Source organism: Columba livia, chromosome 8 (genome assembly GCF_036013475.1).
Source record: "Columba livia isolate bColLiv1 breed racing homer chromosome 8, bColLiv1.pat.W.v2, whole genome shotgun sequence".
Lineage (NCBI taxonomy): Eukaryota > Metazoa > Chordata > Aves > Columbiformes > Columbidae > Columba > Columba livia.
In genome coordinates, this window is record NC_088609.1 from 7,393,264 (window position 1) to 7,417,628 (window position 24,365).

The 24,365-nt window shown below is 43.6% G+C and overlaps 2 protein-coding genes and 1 long non-coding RNA gene across 17 annotated transcripts in view; 2 read left to right on the plus strand and 1 right to left on the minus strand.

Moving 5' to 3' along the window:
• Positions 1-286: 286 nt before the first annotated feature.
• LOC102096415 (torsin-1A-interacting protein 1) lies at positions 287-12,085 on the plus strand. Its single transcript, XM_065071803.1, has 6 exons — positions 287-1,024; positions 1,326-1,394; positions 5,030-5,149; positions 6,444-6,500; positions 9,001-9,060; positions 10,142-12,085. The coding sequence occupies exons 1-6, from the start codon at positions 646-648 to the stop codon at positions 10,942-10,944; spliced, it is 1,488 nt and encodes a 495-aa protein (XP_064927875.1). The 5' UTR covers positions 287-645; the 3' UTR covers positions 10,945-12,085.
• Positions 12,086-12,532: 447 nt separating this feature from the next.
• Positions 12,533-17,495, minus strand: LOC110357815 (uncharacterized). Its single transcript, XR_010474229.1, has 3 exons — positions 17,325-17,495; positions 15,856-15,987; positions 12,533-15,278 (listed from the first exon to the last, which is right to left on the minus strand). It is a non-coding gene; the product is annotated as an uncharacterized LOC110357815 (long non-coding RNA).
• Positions 15,229-24,365, plus strand: part of CEP350 (centrosomal protein 350) — a 76,233-nt gene continuing 67,096 nt past the window's right edge. For 12 of the 15 annotated variants that reach the window (XM_065071784.1, XM_065071797.1, XM_065071789.1 and 9 more), the window contains exon 1: positions 17,607-17,756. The gene's annotated coding sequence lies outside the window, so the exon portion shown is untranslated. Of the gene's footprint in view, positions 15,285-17,332; positions 17,363-17,606; positions 17,757-18,194; positions 18,218-24,365 lie in introns of those variants that run through there. The other 3 variants (XM_065071785.1, XM_065071786.1, XM_065071787.1) reach the window with 3 other exon arrangements.

The window sequence follows — 24,365 nt, forward strand, 5'->3', positions numbered from 1 at the left end:
GTGCAGCGGTTACAGAGCAGGTTACAGAGGTGGTGGATGCATCCTGGAGACATCCCAGGCCAGGCTGGACGGGGCTCTGAGCAACCTGAGCTGGTGAAGATGTCCCTGCTCATGGCAGGGGTGGCACTGGATGAGCTTTGAACGTCCCTTCCAACCCAAACTGTTCCATGTCTGTCGCCTGTCAGAACAGGGGGCCGCCAGATACACACACAGTGTAAGTTTCACCCCGCCCCGGGCCCCAGCCCATCCCGCTGTGTCACGGAGGCCGCGCCCGGGACCTCCCCGAGGGGCACCCGCGCCCCGGCGGCCCCGTCCGCGCTTCGGCCCCTCAGCTGGGGGCAGCGCAACCGGCCGGCGCCCCCGCCCTGCCCGGGGCCCAGGCCCGCCCGGAGCGCTCGGCCTCCCGTCAGGGGCCGCCCCCGCGGGGCCCCGCCGGGCTGGGGGAGGCCCCAGGGGTGGCTCGGCGCGCCGGGCGCTCCCGCATTTTTGTCACTGGAGGGCAGCCCAGCTGGGGCTGGGCCGCGGGACGGCCGCGCTCCGCCGTTTCCGCGGCCTTTTCCCGGCGGGAGGCGGCTCGGCGGCGGCGCCTGCGGGCGGGCGGTCCCGCTCCCTGAGCGACGGCGCACGGGGAGCGGCGGCGGGGCCATGGCGAGCCGCCCGCTGTACTACGTGACGCCGCGGCCGCCCATCCACGCGCAGGCGGCGGACGATGACGCAGCGGAAGCGGCGGGCGATGACGCGGCGGAAGCGGCGGGAGCCGGGTCCGCCCCGCGGCTCGGGCGGCGGGAAGTGAGGTTCGCGGAGACGCCCCCGCCGCGGGAACGCGGCAGCTTCGGCCCCGCGCGGAGCGGAGCGGCAGCGGACGGGATGGTGGGGGGCAGCGACGGGCAGGCTCCGCCGGGCGGCACCGAGCTGAAGTGCAGGCGGAAGAGCTCCCGGTTGGCGGCGGCGCAGGCGGAGGAGGCGGAGGCCGAGGCTGAGGCCGAGGCGGGGGCCGAACCCGGGCCCGGAGAGGCGCTGGAGGGTGAGCGGCGCGGGCGGGCGCGCACAGCGCCCCGCGGTGGATCCCGTGGTTGAGGGCGCGGTGGGGCGGCGCGAAGTGCGGCGGGCGGCCGGGCTCGGTCGCGCCTTCCCTGCGGGGCGAGAGGAGGGGGCGGCCTGGGGCGTGTTGAGATGGGGCTGGGGGGCGGGTGCCCTCCCGCACAGCCCCGCTGGAAACACAGGGGGTGTGAAAAGGGTGTTCGGTGCTCCCGATGGCTGTCGGTAGGTGGGCTTGAGGGGAGCTGCCCGGTCTCGCCGCAACATCCACTGGTTTCTCATTTTAGGTGACGAGCATGACTTCGGGAATCCAGACTCCTTGACTCGACCCCCTATCAAAGCGCACAGATCGCCAGGTAGGTTTTGTCTTGGAGGGAGGTTACTGTGCACGCTGCTTGCAAAGGTGCTGAAATGTGCAAAACCTGAGGAAATGGAGTTTATTTGGGTTTAGCTCTTTTTTCAGGTTTTACCATGGTTCTGATGTGCAGGTGAGGAAATCCTGCCAGGGTTTCTATTCCATATGTGAGAGATAGGGAGTGTGTCTCTGCCTTCCAAAAGGATTGGTGCATATAGAGCACACTGAATCCTTTAGTGACTGTTTTACTTCGTGCATCAATTGGAATAGTATTTTGTTAGGGCATTAAAGTGGGGAATAACAGATTTTACTAACACTACTTGGTTTTTAAAGGGCTGAATTTAAATCAAGTATTTTGAGCTGCAAAAATAGATCACTGTAAGACTCTCTACAGAGAGCAGCATTGCTTGCGATAGAGTGCATGCTTGGGGCTCACTTGTCCTTTCTCTGAAGCACCAGGGATGTCATGAGGCTTTAGCCTGTCGTTCCACCAGAAAACTGCTAGCAAATTGTCTCTATTTCCTTCCCTTTTAGTCCGTTGGTCTATTTTGAGTTGGACTGTATACATTATCGGTATGTGGCAATCTTGGATGAGCTGGACTAGCCTAAGACTATTCTCCGTTCCCATCTGCTCTTGCAAGAGGGCTGTCACCAAGTTCTCATTACAGCTGCAGTGCATGGCCCTAATTATGTGGCACTGCTCATAAAGAAGGCTGACAATATTATGCTTCAGAAGCAGAATTTCCAAGAGGTGTGGGGAAAACAATAAAATCTGGAAGGAAGAATAGAGAGGTCATGAATATTTCCTTGGGAAAGTACAAAGGTTTATCTGTGAGCAAAGCTGTGGGAAGCTGTTACTCCCAAATGATGGCTAACAGGGTACTAACATACTTAGAATTTTAAATGTGGTTTGGCTGCTTTAGGAGGCAGAGCTGAGTGTTTATTTTGTTACTGCAGAAGTCTCTAAAAATGAGGTTGGGGGAAGAGGTGTCCTCCTGCCACCTCCCTGAGCTCTTAACAGTGGTATTTGATTATAGTCACAACTGGCATAAAAATATGATGTTAAGAGACCCTAGTGCTTTATACAGGAGTGAAGGAGTATTTTCCCCCTCGCAGACCTCCTACCTGTAGCTATGTTGGATTTTTTTTCTGCAGAGTTTAGGGCAGACCAGGGCTAACGCTGGGTCTGTGAGACAGCGGGACAAGCAGAGCGGTTTTTTACAAGGACATAATTGTCCTGCTTCCCTGAGCAAAATGGAAGCAAAACCACAACTTGAGAAACTGGTTTCTGGCTTCTGCTTAGAGATTTTAAATATAGATTAGGGAATTGGCTTCTAGAGCTAAAAAGCCTTTCTGAGCCTACAAACCCTGCCTCAAATCAAACATCTAGATGAATGAACTAAAGCAGTCTCTGTTGAAGTTGTTTTAAAATATGCAAGTACAGTGTACTTGTTAAGTTAAAGGCAGGTACGAGGTAGTTTTGGCACTCGAGTTTGCGCTGTGTGTAGCTGCTGTGGAACATTGCAGCAAACAAGTCACAGCCTTATCTCTGTCCTTAAAAAAGATTGAACCAAGAGGGATAGATAGGTACCAGACAAAAGAAAATGTTCTGCTATGTTAAAGCAGGGAGTGGCTTTATATTTTGGTTTGTAACTCTGTAGCTTATGAACTCGCAGATTTCTGATCTCTTTGATTAAACTGCCATATGACATGGGGACAGGAAGATCACTCTCTCTTGTCAGGTGACTGTGCCGCAGGTGGCAGATTTGAGGTGAATTGGGAAATCCTCACTAGCTGCCTGGGAGGTAGGAATGATCCTTTGGATAAGAGGCTTAAGACCTTGAAAGGGAAGGACAGGCATGTCTGGACTGGACTTAGATATTAAAAGGAGAGTTTACCTTTTTCTGCCAGGGATACCACATGTGGTGTCTGCTTGCACTAATGCTCTTCTTGTTGGCAATACCCGCTGTTACAGAAGGCCTCGATTCACATGTGAGAAATGAAGTGGTGTATTTTTACATCTTTCCCTTTTAACAATACTTTGAGAGACACAGAGTACTGATTGATGAAAAGGAGGAGAGAGGAATTAAAAAGTATGGACTGCATGAGTCCATAGATTAATAGTCTATAGACTGCACAAGTTTCTAGATTCATAGATGTTTCTGGTCTTGTGATTATGAGCCACCACTGCTAGTGAGGTTTTCCTTGCAAAACCTCGGTACATAGTGAGATATTGTGGGTATGTTGTGTGGCATTCCTGAAGATCTAGTACGGTGGTGAGCATCTTCAGTCTTAGCTTGGTGGGAAGTCAGTCATTTAACAGCTTTTTAAGATGGTTTTGAAAATACAGTATCCTACCCATTATGTGCAAATACTTTACTGTTGTATCTGTGACTTAATATCTTAGTTTTAAAAATACAGTTTTCTCTCTTTTGTGTTTTGGGTTGTGTTGGTTTGTTTCCTCCTTTGTAAGCTTCACATAGACTGGCATGCTAAAGCTACCAGAACATATTAGAAAAAGGCTGTTTCCTTTTCTTGAAGTAAAATTAAATAAACACTAGGTGGCAAGCTGTGTGTTGCCCTCACACATATAGTAAAAGAACTATAGAAATACATTAAACCCTGGGAGAACCCAGTGCTGTTAAAATAATAAAAGGACCCAGTGTGAATGTTACAGAGAAAAAGTTTTACTAATTGTGTTCTTCCCGTTGCTGTTTCCTCTGCTCGTCCCCTTCAGCTTGATCGCTGTGCCGTGGTCTGTGTTCCACAGCTGTCCTACTGCTTTAATTTCATACCTGAACTTTTTTTTGTCCCCTCCTTGAATCCAGACAACCATGTGGTTGCACTTTATCCTTTCAAGCCTCTACTCCTGATGTTCTGCTTTTGATTGGCTTTTCAGCCCTGACCTTTGCTCTGTGACTCCTGTCATCTTGCAGGGCTTTATCCTTTCTAGTTAGTTACACTAATGGAGTTGGGTTTGGGCATCTGAATGGCTGTGTAATTAGGCAAACAATCTACAGGTGTTGGTTTAGATTCTTCTTGACTACCTGAGGGCATTAAGTGAGGAGCATGGGTGCCCTTGGTTGCCTCTGTGGTTAATGAGCCAAAGAGACCCAACTAATGGATGGTTTAGGTTACATAAGGAGGGGACTTATGTTCTATATTTGTTTCTCTCTCTTTTCCTTTCTGCCTAATGCTATGGAAGACAGCAAAATTATTGTTTGTAAGTTTGGCCCAAAGCTATGGGAAAAATTCTCTTGTGTATTTACTAGTTTACACTGAATCCCTTTAGTGTAAGGCATATCTTGGCTTTTAGCATTTGGTGTCTTGATATCTGCTTTTTTTTCAAGTCTTCTTAAGCCAAGGACTCCTAAAAATTGGGGGGGGGGAAAAAAGCATGTGGGGGTGTGGATAGATTTGCAGTGAACTCAAATTTACCATAAGCTTTTCAAATCTTAGTTGCTTTTGGTTACATTTTAAAGAAGTAACTTGCAAGATCACAACTTGAAAGTCACTGTTTTAGGTCATGTATGTTCTGAAACTGTCTTGGGTCCTTCAGGTTTGTGATGTTATGAGAACAGCTGATAGTTCACTTTTAACAACTTTTGGGGTTTTTTCTTCTTTGGCTCCTGACAGGCAGTTCTTCAATTTCCTTTCTTCAAGAGAACACAATAAAGGAAAAAGCAAATGCTTATGACAGTAACGAACCTGAGGAACCAGCAAGGCATCAACCAAACCTTTATACGCCATTAAAAGGTAAGAACGCTAATTTTATCAGTACCTTTTCCATGATGTAACAAATGATTGTTTAAATGGGCTATAATGACTTTTTTTTCAGTTCTGTTACAAAAGGGGGAGTCCTTGAGTTGAAATCTGAATGGATGAATGAGTTTAAGTTTCAGTGTGTGCTCCTGCACTTGAGTCAGATTAAACCTGATTGTAGTCATCTGCTTGGACGTAAAACCATAAAGTTCAAAAAGCACAGTTTTAGATTTTGATAAATACATAGCTGTTTTTTGAAAAGCAAAACAAAAAGATGAGTAATATACCTGCTTCAGAAACTGTTATAAGATGGATCTTTAATTGCTTCAGGCAAAACAAACTTATTCTTTTTCTAAAAAGCTGAGTTACTTTTGACTTTAGCAGGGGGAAGCTGGCTATACCAAGTGACTTTAAAGTGAGGGAGCATTTTTTCTGTTCACTGCTGAGACTATGTGGGTTCCAAAAGGGAAATACGGTGAGGAGGAAAATAGGGGATACTTTTTAGCCCAGCGGAAGGTAGTTACGTTACTACAGGTGGTTTGAATACATCCAAATGGATACACTATATGAGGGAGGTTTTTAGGAGAGCTGGTAACTAGTCAGAGAGTGAGGCAGGGGCTTGCATTCATTTGGTTAGTAGCAATTCTAATCACAGTGTTAATGGGAGAGCACTGACAGCAGTTGTGAGCACGGACCAAGAAAACAGGGGCACAAGGGAGGTAGCTGGGATGTGCACAAGAAGACGCCTGTGTCAGCCAGCTGTTCTCCACCAGCACAGGCAGGATTCTGCTCAGGCAGCCAAGAACATGCCCATGTGTGCTGGAGTCCCCTCAGTCCAATAGCTGTATTGTTATGGTGGTAGCTTTACACTGGTTGTTTTTATTTTTCCTTTCTGCTGAATAGTTTTTGTTTCACAAATGAAGAGTCTGGTACCATCCCTTAGCAATCAATTAATGCTGCTGATTCCCCGTCCTTTCCATTTTATCATTGTGTTGTTACTTTTTAAAAGAAAAAACAGGAAGGATAATTTTGTGTCACATCGGGAAGAGCAGGCTGAAGGGCCAAATTAAGTCCTTTCGATTAGATAAGCTTTCTCCATCTACAGAGAGGGGTCTGAGAGGCTGTGGTATGGCCCAGGCGTGGTTTGGCACTACAGCACATACTCCTTCCCTAAAAACCTTTACCTTTGAAGATTTCATAGGAAGAGCTAAAAGCATGTATGGCTTGACTGTCTTATTCTGACCTCTGATGTGATAACCAAGTTTGTTCATTTGTGCTTCGGTTTCAGAAAGAAAGGCCGACTTTCTTGAGAAGAATCAAGAGCATCAGTCAACTACATTACAGAGTAGGTTGAACAATAGATACCTAGTCTTTCCCTGGAATTAAGTGAAAAGTACAGAATTCTTTTGCTTTGCTTATGTTTTTTTTTCTGCTGTGGGACACTTTGGGAAAGTGGAAAGGGACCCAGGAGGGACATCCAGATGGCAGCTGGAGAAGGCAGCACGTTCCAGGGCAAGAGCCCATTCTATGAGGTTATTCAACTTGCTGACCACAGAAAATTACCCGCTTTTAAAAAGTTTTGTCTGGGTTAGGAAATGGAATTGACTCATGGGACAATCAATAAGTGCAGAGCATGTACTGGTGGTGTTGCGTTGGTGAGCTGAGCAACGGAACAAAACCTTCACCTTTTGGTAGTAGTGAATGTTAGATTAGTGTGTACACATCACCTTCCCTTCTAGCGTTTCCCTGGGTAACGGTGGTCTGCAATGACTGAATTAGTTGTCTTATATTCCTGGAGAGAAGCAGAATTTTCTTTGCTGGAAAACTCCAGTCTGTTAATCTACTGACCAATTCCTTGTGCTTCAGATTTTCATCATTGGTTGCTTTTGTGGATTTGTTTTGGATTTTATTTTTCTCTAGGAAGAGTACTTGAAAGGAGAGGGGGGAAAAAAGTTCTTAATTCTTAGTAGCTTTCTGTTCTTAATGTCTTGGTGCTTGTTTCTATTCTGAACACATACAAATTAGCAAAGTCTTGTAAGTCAGAATTCGGTCTGGAGAACATGGGGTGTTGTTTGAGGTTTGGTGGCACCACAGTGCCTTCCAGAAGAGAAGCTCGTCTTGTGGTAGCTGCACATCTGCAAAATGTTTTTCAAAGATGAATTGATGCAGGGAATTCTGGTTTGACTTGTATTTCTTCTTTCCAGTGCCAGAGGTAATAGGTGCTGCAGGAGTGACCAGTTGTGTGTTGGGCAGAGAACTTTGGAAAATCACTTGAAACTCTGAAAGCTTGAAGGTGTCTGCGGAAGTTATGCCTTTTGAATTAGGAATGACAAATAATTTGCTTGGCCTTCATGCAAATTGTGTTGCAAATAAGACAAGATTCTTAGGTAGGATAGGATCTGGTTTCAGACTGTGTGTTTTGTTGTTTTATTTTTCCTTTAGGGTATGAATCACAGCTGTCTCATAAGTATGAAACCTAAGCTCTGCAAACAGGGCTACATTGTAAAATATTACAGAATTTAGGTGATTTTGGTCTGTTAACTATTAGAAGACTTATATAAGCTTAGGCAGTTAGAAGCTCCGTGTCTGTGCCCTATGGAGGCGGGGGGTTGAAATTACAGAATGGAGTAGTCCATTAAGCCAGTTAAGCTCTGGCTTAAACCAGGGCTGCTTTTAGCACCTTCTGCGATTACATTCATATAGAAACAAGGTTATAGAATTTATTTTAGTGTTCTTGAAATAACTACTGCAGGGTGTGCTTGTTCAATTTGTTCTCAATAGCGGCATTGACAGTATCCTGATTTGGTTATGTATTATTAAAGTCCCTTCAGCTTTGAACCAGTTGCTGTAGTTCACAAGGAGCCAGAAAGTCTTGTGTCTTTTTAATTAACTGACTAAATACAGAAAATATGCTGACCAGTAATTGCATTGTATATATTCACACTGGTCTCTTGGGAAAGTTGTTCATAATGCTCTTTTATGGATAATGTATCTTGTAATTGCTGTCTGAGTCCATTTAAATAAATAGACCAAAAGTATATTTTGAAGTAAAAAGCTTGCATTTTGCTTTAAAAGCACAATTCATCTCAAGAAACTGACTGGTGATGAAGCAAGCCTCTGACCCAGGCTAGATGGAGAGGGGACATGAAACTATGGCTTTAACATATTGCTTTGCTTTTGATACTTATATCTTGCATTGTGTTATTTTTCTAATATGTGTGTTAATTTAGCCTCCTTTTTTCTATCCCTTAAATTCATGACCAAAATCAGGAAACTTAATTGGCACACGGGATCCTTCTGCACAAAATAACGGGGTGTTAGATCTCTGCTGTTTTGTCATCTTGTACTTGAAATGCCTCCATTTCTATTTGCTTAACTTTGCAAGAGTGAAAAATCTTTGCGGATGATTTGTGATAGGTTGGGGACCTGTGATTTTTATGCAAGGTTGTCAAGATGGCTGAAGAACTGACATTTGGCAAAAAGTGTAGATGGAAAGTTGGTCTGAAAGCTGAATGGCACTTTTCAGGCTAATGCGTCATTTTCCTTGTTCAAGATGGTCTTTGCCTGAGCACAGGAAGGCGAATGATGCAGAAAAGAACAGAAAGCCCCAAACTTGGTAGTGCCCTACCCAGGATGAGGTCACTGCATCCCCTTTCCTCCTGCTTTGTTAACCTTCCTGTAAGCCTCGTAGAATTTTGTATGTCAAAGCAAACCTAAGAACAGCTTTTCAATGAAAATACTGCAGTTTCGTGATTTTAAGCTCCCTGGTAAATTCCCCGCTGGAAGATGGGTTATAATTGTTGTCTTAGTGTTTTACTCATGTTCCTTTCTTAATCTCTTAATAGGCAGAAGAAAATTTCGAGACCAGCCCAGCACAGGGAAGAAGTCACAGCCTTTGGCCAAAAGTAAGACTTCTGCTTTCACTTCTGTTTCATGCTTGTGGTACATTTAACCATTTCTATGCCTGTCCAAGTATTAGATTTCCTGGTAGCTGGTGTTAAACTGAGGGTCCTTGTCGGAACAGCTGACTTGCTTGCTAGGGCATGTGTTTTCAGCACTAAGGAAGGAAGAGTATTGTATAATAGGTAACATTTCCATCTGAATCTAAGGTCTTCCATCTTTCATGTTTACAAAGATTTGTTGCAAGATTAAAATTGAGGCAGGCCTAGCGGTGTTCTTATTTAACAGTTTTTGTGTTGCTGTCCTGATAAAACGGTATAAAAAGGTAGCATGCGGTATATAGTTCTCTCCTGTTTCCAGGGAGGTTCGTATATTTTTGTCACTGATTTTACTGGGAACGGAATTGAGCCTTATGCTTGCAATTGGTCAAATAAGTGCTAATTTGACAGTTCAAATACAAAACCAAATCAGAGTATCTGATACTCTATGTGCTTCCTGTGCAGTGTTTGCTGTGTGTACTTTTTGGGAAGCTGACTGATCCAAAGACCACAAATGTTTTCTGATAATGTTTGAGATGCAGCTATAATGCTGCAGAAACTATTTTTATCGTTATGGGGATAAGGAGGAGAAATAACACCACAGAAACCATCCTGGTGATGCCAGGTTTTCTATAGGGCTTTTTCTGCAGAGCCTAAACGTAGGAATAAGCTTAACCTTTTCTAGAACCATTTTAAGCTCTTAGTTTGGATGTGATTCAATAGAGTGGAGTATTGCTAAACTTTCAGAAGAATGTCCAAATTCTTAGTCAATCTGGAAATGCCTAAAAAGTCCCTTTTTAATGCTGTCACTTCACTAAATTCCTGAAGAAGTTAAAAGTTTGTGTTTTGTGTATTGGTTCTTTGTGTGTGTGTGTGTAGTCTTTTTGTTTAACTAGAACATTTTCTTTATGCTCTCCAACTATGTACCAGTAGCTTGAGATTGGGATGAGTTCATTGAATTCTACCGTTTCCTCTTATTTTCTTCTCACTTGTTGACTTCTGATTCCTTTTAAAACATTTTCTTCTTGTTTACTCCTCCTTTCTACAGATGATGGTGAATCACAGAGTGGATTTCACAAGAGCTGGACTTTGTTACTGGTTCTGTTGATTAGTGTCCCGTTGCTTTATGTCCTGTGGAGTGGAATACCAAGTCTTCTGGATGTAACTTTGTCAAGTAGAGATACTCAAATTCTACAGGCGTTTCGGGCCCAGATGAAGAAACTAAAAAATACTTACCAAAGTCAGGACCCTAACCTGTGGAAAAGAACCCACGTGTTCCTTGAGAAACACCTTAATTCTTCCCATCTGCATTTGGAGCCAGCCATCTTACTGTTCACCGCTGGCCAAGAAGCTGAGAAAGCACTGAGATGCCTAAGTTATGAGATTGCCGATGCTTTTGCCTTTTCCCAGAATGCTACTACAATCAAAATCAATGGGGCAGACAAAGCCATATTAGACAGTGACATTGTCAAGCTGGAGGTAGACAATGAGCTCAGCTCTGGGTTCAGAGAAGGCAAGAAGGTAGCAGTGGTGCATCGGTTCGAGTTACTGCCCGCAGGCTCCACCTTAATCTTTTACAAGTACTGTGACCATGAAAATGCAGCATTTAAGGATGTGGCTCTGCTGTTGACAGTTCTCCTGGATGAGCAGTCGCTGAGAAAGAGCCTCACCTTGCAAGAAGTTGAGGAGAAAGTCCGAGATTTCCTCTGGGAGAAGTTCACCAGTTCAGATGTTCCTAGTTCTTACAATAGTATGGACACAGATAAGCTGAGTGGACTGTGGAGCCGTATTTCTCATCTTGTGTTGCCTGTTTGGCCTGAAAAAGGCCTCCCTGTGGAGGGATGCAGATAAAAGTAATTGGAGAGGACTGGGGAAAGGAACAAGACAGCAAATGTGTGTAGTGATGGCTGAACAGGGGAGATGTCCTGTGGCAGCTGAGCTCAGGCAGCAAGCAGTCCTTTCTGTGCAAAATAAATCTACCAGCTGGCAGGGTTGTTTCTGCTAAAGTAACCAGGACTTCTCTAAGTCAGCGGCAGAATGTAAGCAAGGAACTTGCTAGGTGTTGGTAAGTTGTGTTCAGTGACTTATTCAGGCTTGTCATCCTGGAGCTGAAACTAAGTGCAGAACCACTCATCTGCTCCTAGAGCTGCCTTGGTGCATTATTGGCTTTTCTATGAGGATCCTTTTCTGGTGGTGCATAAAGCTGGTATTGTGTTTGACAAGGTAACAGGGTGCAAAACCATCACCTACATCTGTCACAATTACTTACTTTTCTTCTAACATGAGAAAGAACATAAACTGCAAATGATGGTAAGGTGATGTGTGAGTCTTAAGCACAAACTTTTTCTTGACCTGTCTGATCATAACATAGGTGTCAGCTCTCTCTGACTTCTAGAAATGGCAAAATTGCTCAAAAGATTTGTAATTTGCAGAGAACCTTTCAGCAATTGTTTCTTCCTTAAATGAGCCTGCCCCAAACAGTTCTGCAGAGTGGCAATAGCTGAGGTATGAAGGATTGCTTGACGTTGGTAGTACTGATGTCAGGTAAGTAATCTCTCAGCACCTCTTTGCCTCGCTGCTTCCAGGAACTCTCTGCTCTTTGTCAAAGTTCTGCAAGTCTTAAAATTTTGGGGGAAATGATAAAATGTCAGCAATGTGTATGTACTAAAGACCTCTTACATCTCCTTTCCAAACAAAAGCTTAGGAAGATGTAGGTTCTTTCTCATTTTAATAAGATAACTATTTTTGCATCAAGAGAATTTATTTATTTGTGGAACTTGTTATCCTAGAAAAATAACCTTTCCTTGCGTATCTGTGTATAACCTGCTGCTTGCTGTATAAGCTTCTAGTGAAGAACAGGTTTACAATGCATGCTTTTAAAATACATTTTTTTTTAGCATGCGTCGTGCTGAAAATCCCTCGCACCAGACTAAAAACCTGTACCTATTTCTATTTTGTGTAAAAAAAAAAAAAAAAAAAAAAATAAAGAAAATTGAAGCACTTCGATGTCATTGCTGTTAGCGTATGCTCTTGAACTACTGGTCTGTGTGCATTTGGTTTTATTGAATACAAAGGAACGTGTGAAGACTGCTCTCAAATTAATAGGATGTTTTCTTGTAACAGCTGAGAGATTAGCGGCTCTTGGACCCATCCTTTATTCACAAGCCTCTTGAGCTGTCCTGTTGCAAAAAGTCCTTCTTAACCAGGAAAACCTTTTCAGGTGCTGGACCTTTTGGCTTCTTTGTGCAAACAAAGGTTTGGGGTGTTGTGTGGAATAGACCAAAATAACCCTAAGTATATAAAAGAACACAGTTGGAGGGACACAGAGCTGTGGTCTCTTAAATCAGAGGTGGATTTGTTTTAACCACTGAGAGCCAGCAATGGATAGTGCTTTTACTGTTTATATTGCTTACCATTAAAATAAAAGACATAGAAGTGCTGCTGTTCTGGATGTTTAAGAATAGCTCAGGAAGGAAAATATGGCATTTACATTTTAGACATTTAACTGGACAAATTTTTTTCTTTACAAAAACAACTGTGATTTATTTCTGAGTGTGTCCTGATAGCATATCTGTATATTACATAAACTATTTTAGTAATCATTAAATATGTTTGTGTTATAAGCTGTTTTATTATTTGCTGATTGAATTTTAAGGGGTTAGGTTTTTTTTTATACATACAAGATTGCTTCTTTTACCTTTGACCAAATAAAGACACTTAAAATACAACCTTTTGCAAAATTAAGAACTTTGAAGAAACTTGAGGTACATGATAGATAATGGGATCTAGATGCATGTATTTGATAATATCAGGGTTTTTCTCTAATGGGGCACAATTCAGGAAATTGTAATAGCTGTGAATTGTCTTTTACTTGGTGTTCTTGTACTGTTCCTCAGCTGGAACTAATTATAAGATATGGTTCACTTGTTTCATTAGTGCGATACAAGAGTCAGCAGCTGACCAAAGGGATGACTTCATTCTTGTTCCACTCCTAGCTGCATGTTCCTGTACCTTTGCTATTGCAAACTGGTGCACCACGAACTGACTGGAGGGACAATCTTACTAAAATATAGCTTAGGAAAAAAGTATATACTTAGGAGAACTGGTAGCCACACACACAAAAAAGAGACTAATTTATGACATGAAGGCAAGCTCTCCTAAAACTGCTTCCCCCAAGATTATGGGGTATTAAAGAGCGATGTTCCCCTGTTTTAAAACAAAATAGGAAGGTGCCCGAACATAAAGACTTAATGTTCTACTTAATTTTCTGGCAGACAAAAGAGGATGACTTGAGGTTTTTTGTTAAACTGTAGGGAAAATTAGGTGTATTTTCATATCCATGGTGTGCTGTTTAGTCTGGAAAAATAAATCAAAAGCAAGATGCTATACACACAAAGTAGCTCCTTCTGGAGGAGTGGGAAGGCTCAGGATTAGAAGGCCATTTTGCTCTTGAAGTTGTAGGTCCTTTTTGTAGCTGTTTGTGGCTTGGTCCTTAAAAGGCTCTCATTAAATATTCACAGGTAATTAATGCAGATCTCATTAAGTAACTCCTCCTCAGCCAGAGGTGAAGAGTAATGTCTGTCTGTGTTGCTCACGGGCAGCTGATTACTATCCTCCTTGTATAATTACTTCATTGCCGGCAGCAAGCATAGCCATTTGATGTTTCTTGCAAATTGTAAAATACTTTGGCTTCTTCTAGGGAAATCTCCCTTCTGAGGTTGACCTGTCCTTAACTGTCAGCAGCTCAGCAAATTAAATAGTCTGTGACAGCAAAAATGTGCTTATATAGAGCAAGCACACCAGGTCTGGCCTTGAGACTGAAGAGGGGACATTTCTCGTTCTGTGGGCTTACAGTAAAAAAGCTTTGTGCAGAACGGCATCTCTGGGGAGCAGAACAAGCTACAAATCAACGCACAGCCAAAATTTCCAGCGCTCTGCAAGTTGGACTGGAAAACAGAGTTAAACCACTCTTTGGGCTGCGAGCAGACAGACACCTGCAGCTGGAGAGAGCCCCTGTGCAGGCAGCCAGCCCAGGGTGGAGCGTGGCCCCTCTTCTGCTGCTCCTGCTGTCACCTGTGAGCACCTAGAGGGTGACAATACCTGTATTGCCCTCAGCCCTGTGTGCTGGAAAAGGGACCTAAACCAACACGCAGCCCCAGCTGTTGTTACCTTGTCTCTCACACCCTGCTCTGTGTCATGTTACGCTGAGCGGTGGAGTTTTGAGCATGCTAAGCGGGTTTGTTAAAAGGACTAATTTCCACTCCTCCCCCATTTTTCACTCCAACTAAAGCATTTGCTCATTTTCCACAAAGTAAAAACAAAAAAAATGGTTTTCATACACTTTATAATTGATTCAGCTCAAATTGAGTGCAAAAGGCAAAGTGAGCTCCATGTTAAGGTAGGCATAAAAGTATTTTGTGTACAGCATGCAGCTATGTGCACCTTGTGCAGTACAATCCCAGGCATGCTGTATTTAAGAAAAAAAAATTTTTGGAGGCGTGTAATGATATATGAACAACTTGCCAGATTGTGTGCAAAGATCCGGTACCACAGCTGGAAAATTATGAGAACAAATCAGAAGTGATCCCTTCTATTTCGTAAGCTCAAATCATGTGGCCAACAATTTTTCATGCATTGTTTCTGCTGTAAAACAAACGGCAAAATTGTAGGAGTGCGGAATAGGTGGCAGAGGGGTTGTTCCTGTAGTTCTCACAGCTGTCCTGTGTCCTGTTTTATTGTCAGCTCCTGACAGTTGGATTTATATCTGAATGCCTGGACAACCTCATTCCATGTCCAACAGGTGGACGCACCCTTCCCCAAATTCCTCTGGGCTCTTGGGAGCCACGTCGGTCAAGGAAAGGACGGAGGGAGTCTGGGGGAGCTCGAGCTGATCTTTGGCTGCAATAGCCAGCTGCCCCTGTCTAATTTTAGAAGGGGTGTGCAAGAGTAGTACGGAGTGGAAAACTTCCCAAACCTCTCTCTTAAAGCTGCAATAACCAAGTTAGCGTAAGATGAGATTGTGGCTCTTTGCTTTTAACTGATGATCTGCCTCCATCCACCCCTTTCAGTGCTGGGAACGTGCTTGCTGCGCTTCTCTCTGTTGCTCTGCGGTTCAGTGAGCAGTTCATCAAACTGGAGTGTGTTCAGTTCCTTCTCTTCTCTTCTCTTCTCTCAGCTGTGGCTGCCTGCAGGTAAACGGTTTATTTATTTCTAGCCTTAGAGTATTTCATGACGTGATAGCATTTCCCTTAAGAATGTCTTTCTCTTTTAATGTGATGTTTGCCTGTCAGAGCTTTGCACTCTTTGGTAGGAAATATTTGAAAAAGTAATCTAAAGGTTTACAATTAAGTTCCACTGCAGATACAGAGAATAAATATAAGCTATATAGAAGCAGAAACAGTATTTGCCCTTTAATTTTATTTGACTGACTGAAATGATTTTCATGTTTGAGAAAATCCTAATATGATGCCTTGTTTGCCTGAAGATGAAAAGGAGGAGCATGAAACTAGATTAACTGCTTCCAAGCAGAAAAGAGCAACTATGTTTAAAAGCATAATTAAAGAGGTAATATATTACAAAAGTGCTGAATAATTTAAACAGCCTGCCAATCCAGCAATATTAAGCAGTGGATTTAAGAAAACAGTAGGTGATGACAGGGAATGTAATAATTTAATTTGCCCTAGTCTGCAATCAGGGCTCCCATACACTGTAGTAATACTGTTTTCATTGACTGAATTTGTCATTATTGTTATTATTACTTACAGTCTTCCTCCTGCACTTGGGAGGAGCAGGTTTGCTCTCTGAGGGCTCAGGAGGGAATGAGGCACTATTTACCACTTTTTCTCACTGGAGCTGTGCTCGTCTTTTGGTGTTCATGTATTTTTTTCCCCTCATCTGGCAAAACAAAACCATTTTCAAAGGTTTAACCACTGACATCTCAAGCTCCTCTCTGGTTTCAAAGCAGGTATGCTTACACTGGAAAATACACTCTGTAATTAGCTTGTGTATGTAAAAGAGACAAATTAAGGTTAAATGGGTATCCTGTAATTGTGATATGATTAAGTTCTGCATTGCTTAAGCTTTGCAGCTGTAATGGTCTCAGTGTTTAGGGTGTTTCCGTACGGTGTTCCTGTATAAGAATATTTATGTGCAAAATGCTGACCATTCACAAGAGGAGAGGATATGTAAAAATAGTTTAATCCTTTTTAGTTAAGAAAAAAAGAAGGGGAAACAAAAGCTCCAATAGTTTTAGTGATTTTAGTGGTTGGGGTAGATAACTCTCCGCCCCCACGCTCCCCCAAGAAATCTGGCATCTGTAGTCAAACAATCATACTAATGACTGAAAACCAGACTGATGGAATTGTAGACAAGCCCTGAAGGAGACATTCCCAAAATAACCATAGAAAGAATTTCTTTTTTCCTATTCTAATGACTTTCCTTCTGCAGTGGAAATAATTTTGTTATAGTTGGATAACATCTTAAACCTATTTTTGAAACATGGGTGGTTTTAATGCATCTTTGGGGTGGAATCTATGCAATAGGAGATAGTATACTAACGAACTCTTCTGGGTTTATAATGACTGTTAAAAGTGAAATTAAGCTGGTGGCACTCAGTCATCCCTATGAAGTTTGCAAATGTCTATTTAAATTTGGCAACTGGGAGGCTGTAATCAGAGCTGCTTTCATTTTGAAAAACAAAACAAAACTTTTTTCTAAAGATGACTTAGCTATGAATACAAATGACTGAAAAATGGTGCCCTAGTTTCGGCTGGAGCCGGTTCAGGAATGCCAGCATCAGCGCTGGCACTGCAGCTTAATTAACATTGCCAAGGTCTGTTCTCGCATCAAAACCGAGCGCTCTGCTGCAGTCCTTTTTTATTTTTACACCATTTGCATGTGGACAGAACCGGCAAGTCAAGCCTGCACCACCGTGGGGAGAGAAGAAAAACGAACCACACACAACTTTGATGGAAATACTGGAAAACGACGTTTAGTTTTGAGTGATGGTCTGGGGTGCAGAGGGACCCGAGGGCTAGAACCTCCCCGGCCCGGGGGCTGACAGGAGGCCCGGCCGCCCGAGCCCCGAGCCCGAGAGCCGCCGGCGGCCACCTCGCCCGGGGCCTGCGTGGGCTCCCCGGGCACCATGAAAGCTGCGCTGGGCCGGCGCCGCCCTCAGCCCTTCCCGCCGCCCGGGGTGCACCTGCAGCGCGGCGCCGGCCTCCGCTCCTCACCTCAGCCCGGCCTGGAGCGCGGCCTCTGCTTCTGCAAGGTAGGGCGGGCTGACGCGCTCGGCAGCGGCCCGGTGGGGCAGGGCGGGGCGGGGCGGGGAGGCCGCGCCGCACCCAACATGGCCGCCGGTGGGGGTGAGGCGCGGGCAACGGCGGGATGCCGCCATGTTGGGAAGGTCGGCGGCGGCCCGCTTCTCGCGAGACTTGGCCCCTCGCTCCCGCCCTGCCCCGCGCCGCCGCTGTCGCGGCCGCCGCCGCTCCGTGTCAGTCGTTGGCCGGTAATGGCGGCGGGCTGGCGCCGCTGAGGGCACTGCGCGGGCAGCGGAGCCGAGCTCGGGGCGCCGCCAGCTCCCGCCGCCTTTCTCTCCGCTCCTGCGGGATGTGCCGGAACCCGCCTCTGGGGCGGCGGGTGTCGATCGCCGCTGCCGCGACCAGGTGAGGAGGCGCCGGGAGCGGCCCGTGCCGCCGCCCCAGGCCGCGCTCGGCTCGGCGCCGCTAGCGGCTGCCTTCCCGCCGGGGGCCGGACGAAGTGCGGCCGGGGCGGGGGCCGGGTTCGGCCGTTGCCGGGGACTCGGCGGTCGCGGGATTCTGTTGTCCGGGCAGTGCTGCCGGCTGTCACTCGACTCGGCCTCTGCTGCCGCCGCCGGACTCCGACCTCCTCTGCTTTACCCGTGCTTTACCCGTTAAGTCTCCGCCTCTTTCTTCTTCTAGTTTTAATTTGTTTTCTGCTCCTTATTGTATCGGGAGTAGCGGAAGAAGGGAGAGGGCAGGGGAGCTCTGGTTCCACTGTTGCTTATCGCCTTGTATGGGAAAACAGCCGAAACCGGGTGTTTTCCGTCAGGCTGCGGTGTCCCCGGCCCGTGCTGCCGGCTCAGCCTGCGACGGGGCTTTTAAAGGTACGTTGTGCCGGTGTCGGTGCCGTTCTGGCCCGGGCTGGGGGAACTGCACCGGGGTTGCTGGGTGTCTCACTGCTGAAAGTGCTTCTCACATCCCGGCATAACATCAGCCCCGAGCGTTTTCTGCCTTCATTGGTGCCATTCATTGACATAAAGGTTTTTATACCAGTGTGACTGTGGCTGTTTTTTTCTGTGGATGCAGTTGTATGTGATATAATGCCTGCTGTTGATGTAGGTTTTCTGGAATAGTTTCTCTTTCTGTCTTTGCGTATAAGCTGTATCTCAGCAACCAAGTGTCTCCTGGCACATCGTGTGCATACGTGCATGTAGAGGTCTATATGGCAAACAGTTTAAATGTGCGGATGAGCGCTCCGGTATCTTCTGCTTTAAAATTTACAGCTTGATCTGTCAGTTCTTTGTTTTCGTCACCTTAAACTAATTCACAGGGATCCAGGGTGTGCAGGCTTGAAAACTCATTCAAGAGTCTACAAAGACCGAAAGCATGGGACAAATGCGTGTGGAGCTGCAGGCGCTCAGGCGCTGGTTGTGTCACATGTGAGCTCAAATTGTTCTGTCAGACTGTGGGTACGGACAGGCTGTGAACTGCTCACTCTTCCATATAGTTCTGGTTGCTACAACAGTTTCATTAGGTAATGCTTTAGATAATTAAATGCGACTGAGGGTGTGGCCACACAAACACTGTAAACTGTTGAAGGCTTCGGTTTCTGTGAGTGACGCTACCTTGAACAAAGGTATGCTGCGTCCACTAAATACAGCAACTTAATTTATGTAGTAATGACACATTTCTACAAGGAGCCAGGGTACTGTGGAAATGATATTGCTGATTGGTGTAGATCTTCTGGTAGGCTCCCTCGGCTAGATGTGGTGATAACCGAACAAACATGATTTTAAAACTACAAAACATTTTGTTGGCATGGACTTTTTGTTTTACTAAGCTTTCGTGTGTGACTGAAGTTTGCCACTGTAACGCTGGGAAGACTTTACAGATCTTACAGTCCCAATCTGGATGGTGTCTTTCATGTTTTGAAATAACTTGATCAGCAATTTGTGCCACCATAGTAAAAGCATCCATTAAATGGATAAGAGTCCAATCTTGGAACTGCCAGTTCTTCTGCTCTAAAGGTTTTGTTGCCTCAGGTATGATGAACTTTCTGCATCTCCCTGTATCCCTTTACCAGCAGATGTTTTCTGTTGAGAAAGTCTGTTGTATCAAACACAACTGTGGATAAAAGTCGTTAATGTGATTAGTCTCATTTACTTTAGTGTGCCCAGATGGGGCTGCAGTCTTATTAACATCTTTAAAGTTAGATATGTGCTTGAAATTAAGAGCATTGGTGCACACAGCGATGCATCTATTTTGTGTTGCTGTATCTCTGGCAGTTGGGCGAAGCTGCACAGTGTAAGATGAGCAAGCATGATGCTCTGCTGCTGCTTCTCTGTCCCCGCTTTGACCAGTCTGGCACTAACCGTGCAGCGACCTAATTCAGTTTGATAAACTGGTAGAAAAGTAACTCCTCCCCCCAAAAAACAAGAAAAAGTGAATAATATTCTGCTGGGTTAGGGAGTTGAACTGGTTTGTGACACAGTCAGATGAGCACTGCATCTATCACAGAGGAGTGGCAAGATTGCGAGGGAAGGCAGGGAGGAATATGTACATTCCTTCATCACTGCTGAGTTGCTGAATCAGTTGAACTCTACCTTAGGAATTTGCATTGGGATTGTGACTTTTTTATCAGTACGGCAGCACTGTTTGAACTGTGCTACTGATGTACTTAAACTAATATAAGTCATGCTATTCAAACCAATATAAGCTGTGTTAATACGAGAATAGGTATAGTGGTATAATAATGATAACAGAAGGGTTTTGATAGTTGAGTGCAGAGAGAAAACTTTCCCGGTACAGTTAATGTATTAGACATGTGGCTGGATCAGAATGTCTGAGTGTAAAATTTATCCATAGAGGTAAGTGCTTGGAAGATGAATGTGTATAATTGTGCTAATAATATAATAGACTTTAATGGACTACTCGATTGAGAATGAAATTACTTGTATGCCTAAGTCTGAAACCTTTGTCAATGTACTAGAATAAGAATAGAGCAAATAAATTAACTAATCAATTATACTGGGTCAATTGAAACTTACCCAATGCTAACAGAAATTCTGGCTGTGTTTTATCTTCGTAAGAACATTCCTCACTGAGGGCAGAATTTCACACTGAACCAGATCCACGGCAAAAGATTGTAAAATTCTAGAAAACGGTGTTTTTCTCTGATATTTTCCAGTCATATTAATGTGATGTGTTATGTTTGCTTGTCCTGGGGTTTTGGGGTGGGTTTTTTTGACACTTCGTGTTGAGCCATTTTTCAGACACTACTTCTGAATGCAGTATCAGAGCAAAGACATCAAACTTGAGAAAGGGGCATTCAGAACATTTTCCCTTAAGTTTTCCTGTACTTTTTTCTGCTTTGGAGGCAAATAGTGATCAGTCTGCAGTCGACACAACTACAGGTGAAGTCGCTGCTCTGGTGTCCTTGGTATTGCTGAGCAGTTGAAAGCTTCTGTCTTAGACTCTCAAAATTAGCAGATCTGGTTCTTGGACTTGACCAAGAGGATTGCCTGTAAGTTCTAAGAAGACCCTCACAGCTGAGTGTTCCTTGTGAGATGAAGGGTAGCAGATGCTGGCCTTTCGAAGACAAGACTTGTTGAAGGATTTGAGTGTATTCTGCTGGATGGATTTCTTAGAGGCTGCAAGAATTGAAATATTTTAATGTACAATTTCTAGTAACTGGAGATGGAGCAATTGAATTTTTGTTATGAAGGCCAAGGAAACAAATGCAGGAGTATTTTATTTGTTCTCGAAACTAGGGTATGTCACTTATTTTCTTCTCTGTCATAAATGCAAAGATCTATGAACTCAAAGAAAACACAGAACTTATGAATGGATAGGCAAACCCTTGTGTGCATCTCCTTAACAAATGGCTGCATTCTCTGTGCCTTTGTACTCTGATTTCTTCGCAAACAATGAATCAAGTTACGCTAGCTGTCACAACATTCATTTCAGTAGATTTCCTCAGAGTACCTCCTAGCTTGTGGTGCAGCAGAGTAAGACATTCAATGCGTTTTACTTTCAGTAAAACTGCTAATTAATTTTTTAGTGCCAGGTGGGTTTTTTTCCATCACTTTTGATTAAGCAGGAACACTTCTACAAGTTGCCATGTCTTCTGATAGCAGAAATCCATTTTAAATGTCCATCCCCAGCGTATAGTTGGAGGGAAATCAGATTCAGTAATGTTTCATTTATAGAAAAATCTTCACTGTAGTTTGGATGCAAATTTAGTAGCTGACCGATGCCAGTGGTTTAATCTTAGAGCTCATGAAACATGTTTGTATTTTTCTGCTATGTTTCCTGATGTTTGATGGACGTCTGACTGTTGATGTCATTTATCTTCCTGATTAACAGTTAGAAGTAGTGACATGTGCTTTGAAATTCTTTACTGCTTTTCTGCAAGTGTGTGGTGTATCTTGATGGCTCATTCTTCTTTTACTACCTTAATATCCCTAAAAGCTTTTTTATGTTTTTCTAGCTTAAAGTAGATCAAGTTTTATTGGTATATTTGTATATTTTACTTTAGAAGCTTTTTTGGTTTTAATTGTTATTTTCCAAAGTCATAATGATTGGTATGTGAGTTCCTCTGGTATGTTTACTGTTTACACTACAAGAAAAATACTGATGGTCTAAAATTTTACTAATTCAGAGCAGCCAACATTCACAAGGTCCTTGAGCATAGTTTGTGTTTGTTACTTCCAGCTTTTTCTTGCATAAGCTTTATGTAATTGTGTCCATCATCATTACATACAGCTTCGGTCTTGGGGTGCAGCACAATCTGGACCAGTAAAATATTTCCAAGTCAAATAGTATTAGCAGCCAGTCAGATTAAATACCAACGAAACTACCTACAAAGGTACTCTGAATAATGTGAACCCATTGACTCTTTGCCTCAGCACCACTTAAAAATCATGAGAAGAAAAATACTCAGCTTTGTAGCAGAAACTATTTTGGTGGAGCAAAACAGAGATTACAGACTCGAGATGTTATGGTAGAAAAATGTTAAGATGAGGTTTGAGTCTGTGGAGCATTGAGCAGTTGGAATTGTACTTGGATTTTTAATATTAACTTCCTTTCAGAACCTTTGCTACTGAAATATGTTTAACTGGAAGGTTTATTATATAAGTGAGCATTGAAAGAAGGTGGGAGGAGGACCCATCTGATTCTGCAGAGTTGGCTATGGATTCTGGAGATGTGGCACTTTTTTGACAAATATGTCATGCGTTTGTTTGTTGTGCTGGAACTTGTCCTCAGTCCTGAGGAAGGTCAGTAAATCACATGCATATAATATCTAATTGCTTTGAGAGACAAAGATTTTCAGACTCTGTTGAGGCCAGAAAAAAAAAGTGTGACGCTTGTATAAAAAAAAAATAGAAAAAGCCCATAAATGTAACCAAAAAATGTCTTAGAACAATGTATTATGGATATTTTTAGCTCTTACTTAAGTGGGATAATACAGTATGGTAAACACTCAGATACCAGAAAAATGACTAGGTAAAGGTATTTGTATTCCAGACTCAAGCATATTATAATAAATTGTATTCTGTGGTATTTGAGGAGATGTGGAAAGTGTTTATGACATCTTTAAATAGAAATTCCATCACTTTCAGTGGGCTGGCTCAGAAAAATAGTTTGCTTGACAAGGTCTGATTGTGTCTGTCCACCTGTGTGTGTCTGTTAGTGCCAGGAATGCAGAACTGTCGCTGCACAGACAGGAGCTCCAGAGGGTCTTCAGGCTTCAGAAGCCAACTTTTAATCATTTGTACTTGGAAATTTAAAATGTTATTGTAAACAAGAAAAAACATCCCTAAAACCTTTTATTTGTGCCTGTTTCCTCCGTGGAGAAGTTGTCTGTTGCTACGGGGCTGGGGCAGATCCAGCTGTTCCCCAGTTTTTCCATCCCTTCTCATTCTGCTTGCATGGACATTGTAGCTTATGGTACGACATAGCTGAAACTAATAAAACAGAAAGAACACAAAAATTTACTTTCAGACTTTACCAGTTTCCCAGTCCACTTTGTTTTACCACATAATCTCCTTGACTCTCTTGCCTGAATAAGGGATAAAGAAAAGATGGCATCTTTTATTTGCACTGCTGCCTTATTGTAGCTTAAACTGTGTGAAGTGCTGGCCTTGTGTGCCGTATACCCAGTTTGTAGCAAAACCTGCCACTTTGGGGATTAAATATTTAAGAATATCCCATAGAAGTCAATATTACTAATTAGTTTCTTTCCCTACTCTGAGGAAAGCTTCATCTTTTCTTTGTGGTGTCCCTTTCATTTGGTATCCCTTGTGTTTTTGTAAGAAACCAAGTCTTGAGGAATACTGTTCCCTATGCTGACTGGGGTTTTTTTGTGTAACCACTAAGTGTTAGTGAAAATAACAGTGGGCGATCTCTTGCTCACGTTCTCTGCCTTCTCTGAATCTCAGTGATTCCGTTTCCTCTCCTGTTTCCTTGTTTCGGTACAGTGATTTCTGAGTTTCCTCTTGCCTTCTCTTATCAAGGGTGTACTGCTAAGAAAAATCCATACTGAGGATGCTTGAAAAACTTAACAATTGGACCAGTATACCTGTTTCTTTTTTCTGTTTTGTTGCTCTCTTGCTGATTTTTTTAAAAGTTCTTTCTATTTCTCTTTCCTTCCTGTTTTTCTCCATTGTCTTCCTTTTCATATCCTCCTTCTCTCACCACTTTTCATTCTATTTTCACAGCCCTGTTTTTCATCTCTTGACATTTTTGTGTACCTTTGCTAAGCATATTCTACTTTCATATCTCCCATTCCTTTTGAAATGCTGTCCTCTTACTATGTTGACTTATTTCGTTATCTGTTGTACCTTGCAATGTCATCCTTGGTATGTTTGGTAGTTAATGTAGTGCTGGTTTCTCAGCTTACGTTCTTATTTGGCAGTGTTTTTGTTTCTATTTCCTCATTTCTGGTGTCTTCTCTTGCGCTTTCTGATCTGTCAGTTCTCTTCAGTGTCTTCCCATAGGAACAGTGTTTGTGGAAGAGAACTGTGTGTGTCC

What these genes read in the sequence shown, in the direction of transcription:
- LOC102096415 (XM_065071803.1), top strand. Translation starts at nt 646, where the DNA reads ATGGCGAGCCGCCCGCTGTACTACGTGACGCCGCGGCCGCCCATCCAC. An exon ending in CCTTTATACGCCATTAAAAG is followed by an intron (nt 5,150 to 6,443) that starts GTAAGAACGCTA and finishes CTTCGGTTTCAG; the next exon opens with AAAGAAAGGCCGACTTTCTT. An exon ending in GTCACAGCCTTTGGCCAAAA is followed by an intron (nt 9,061 to 10,141) that starts GTAAGACTTCTG and finishes TCCTTTCTACAG; the next exon opens with ATGATGGTGAATCACAGAGT.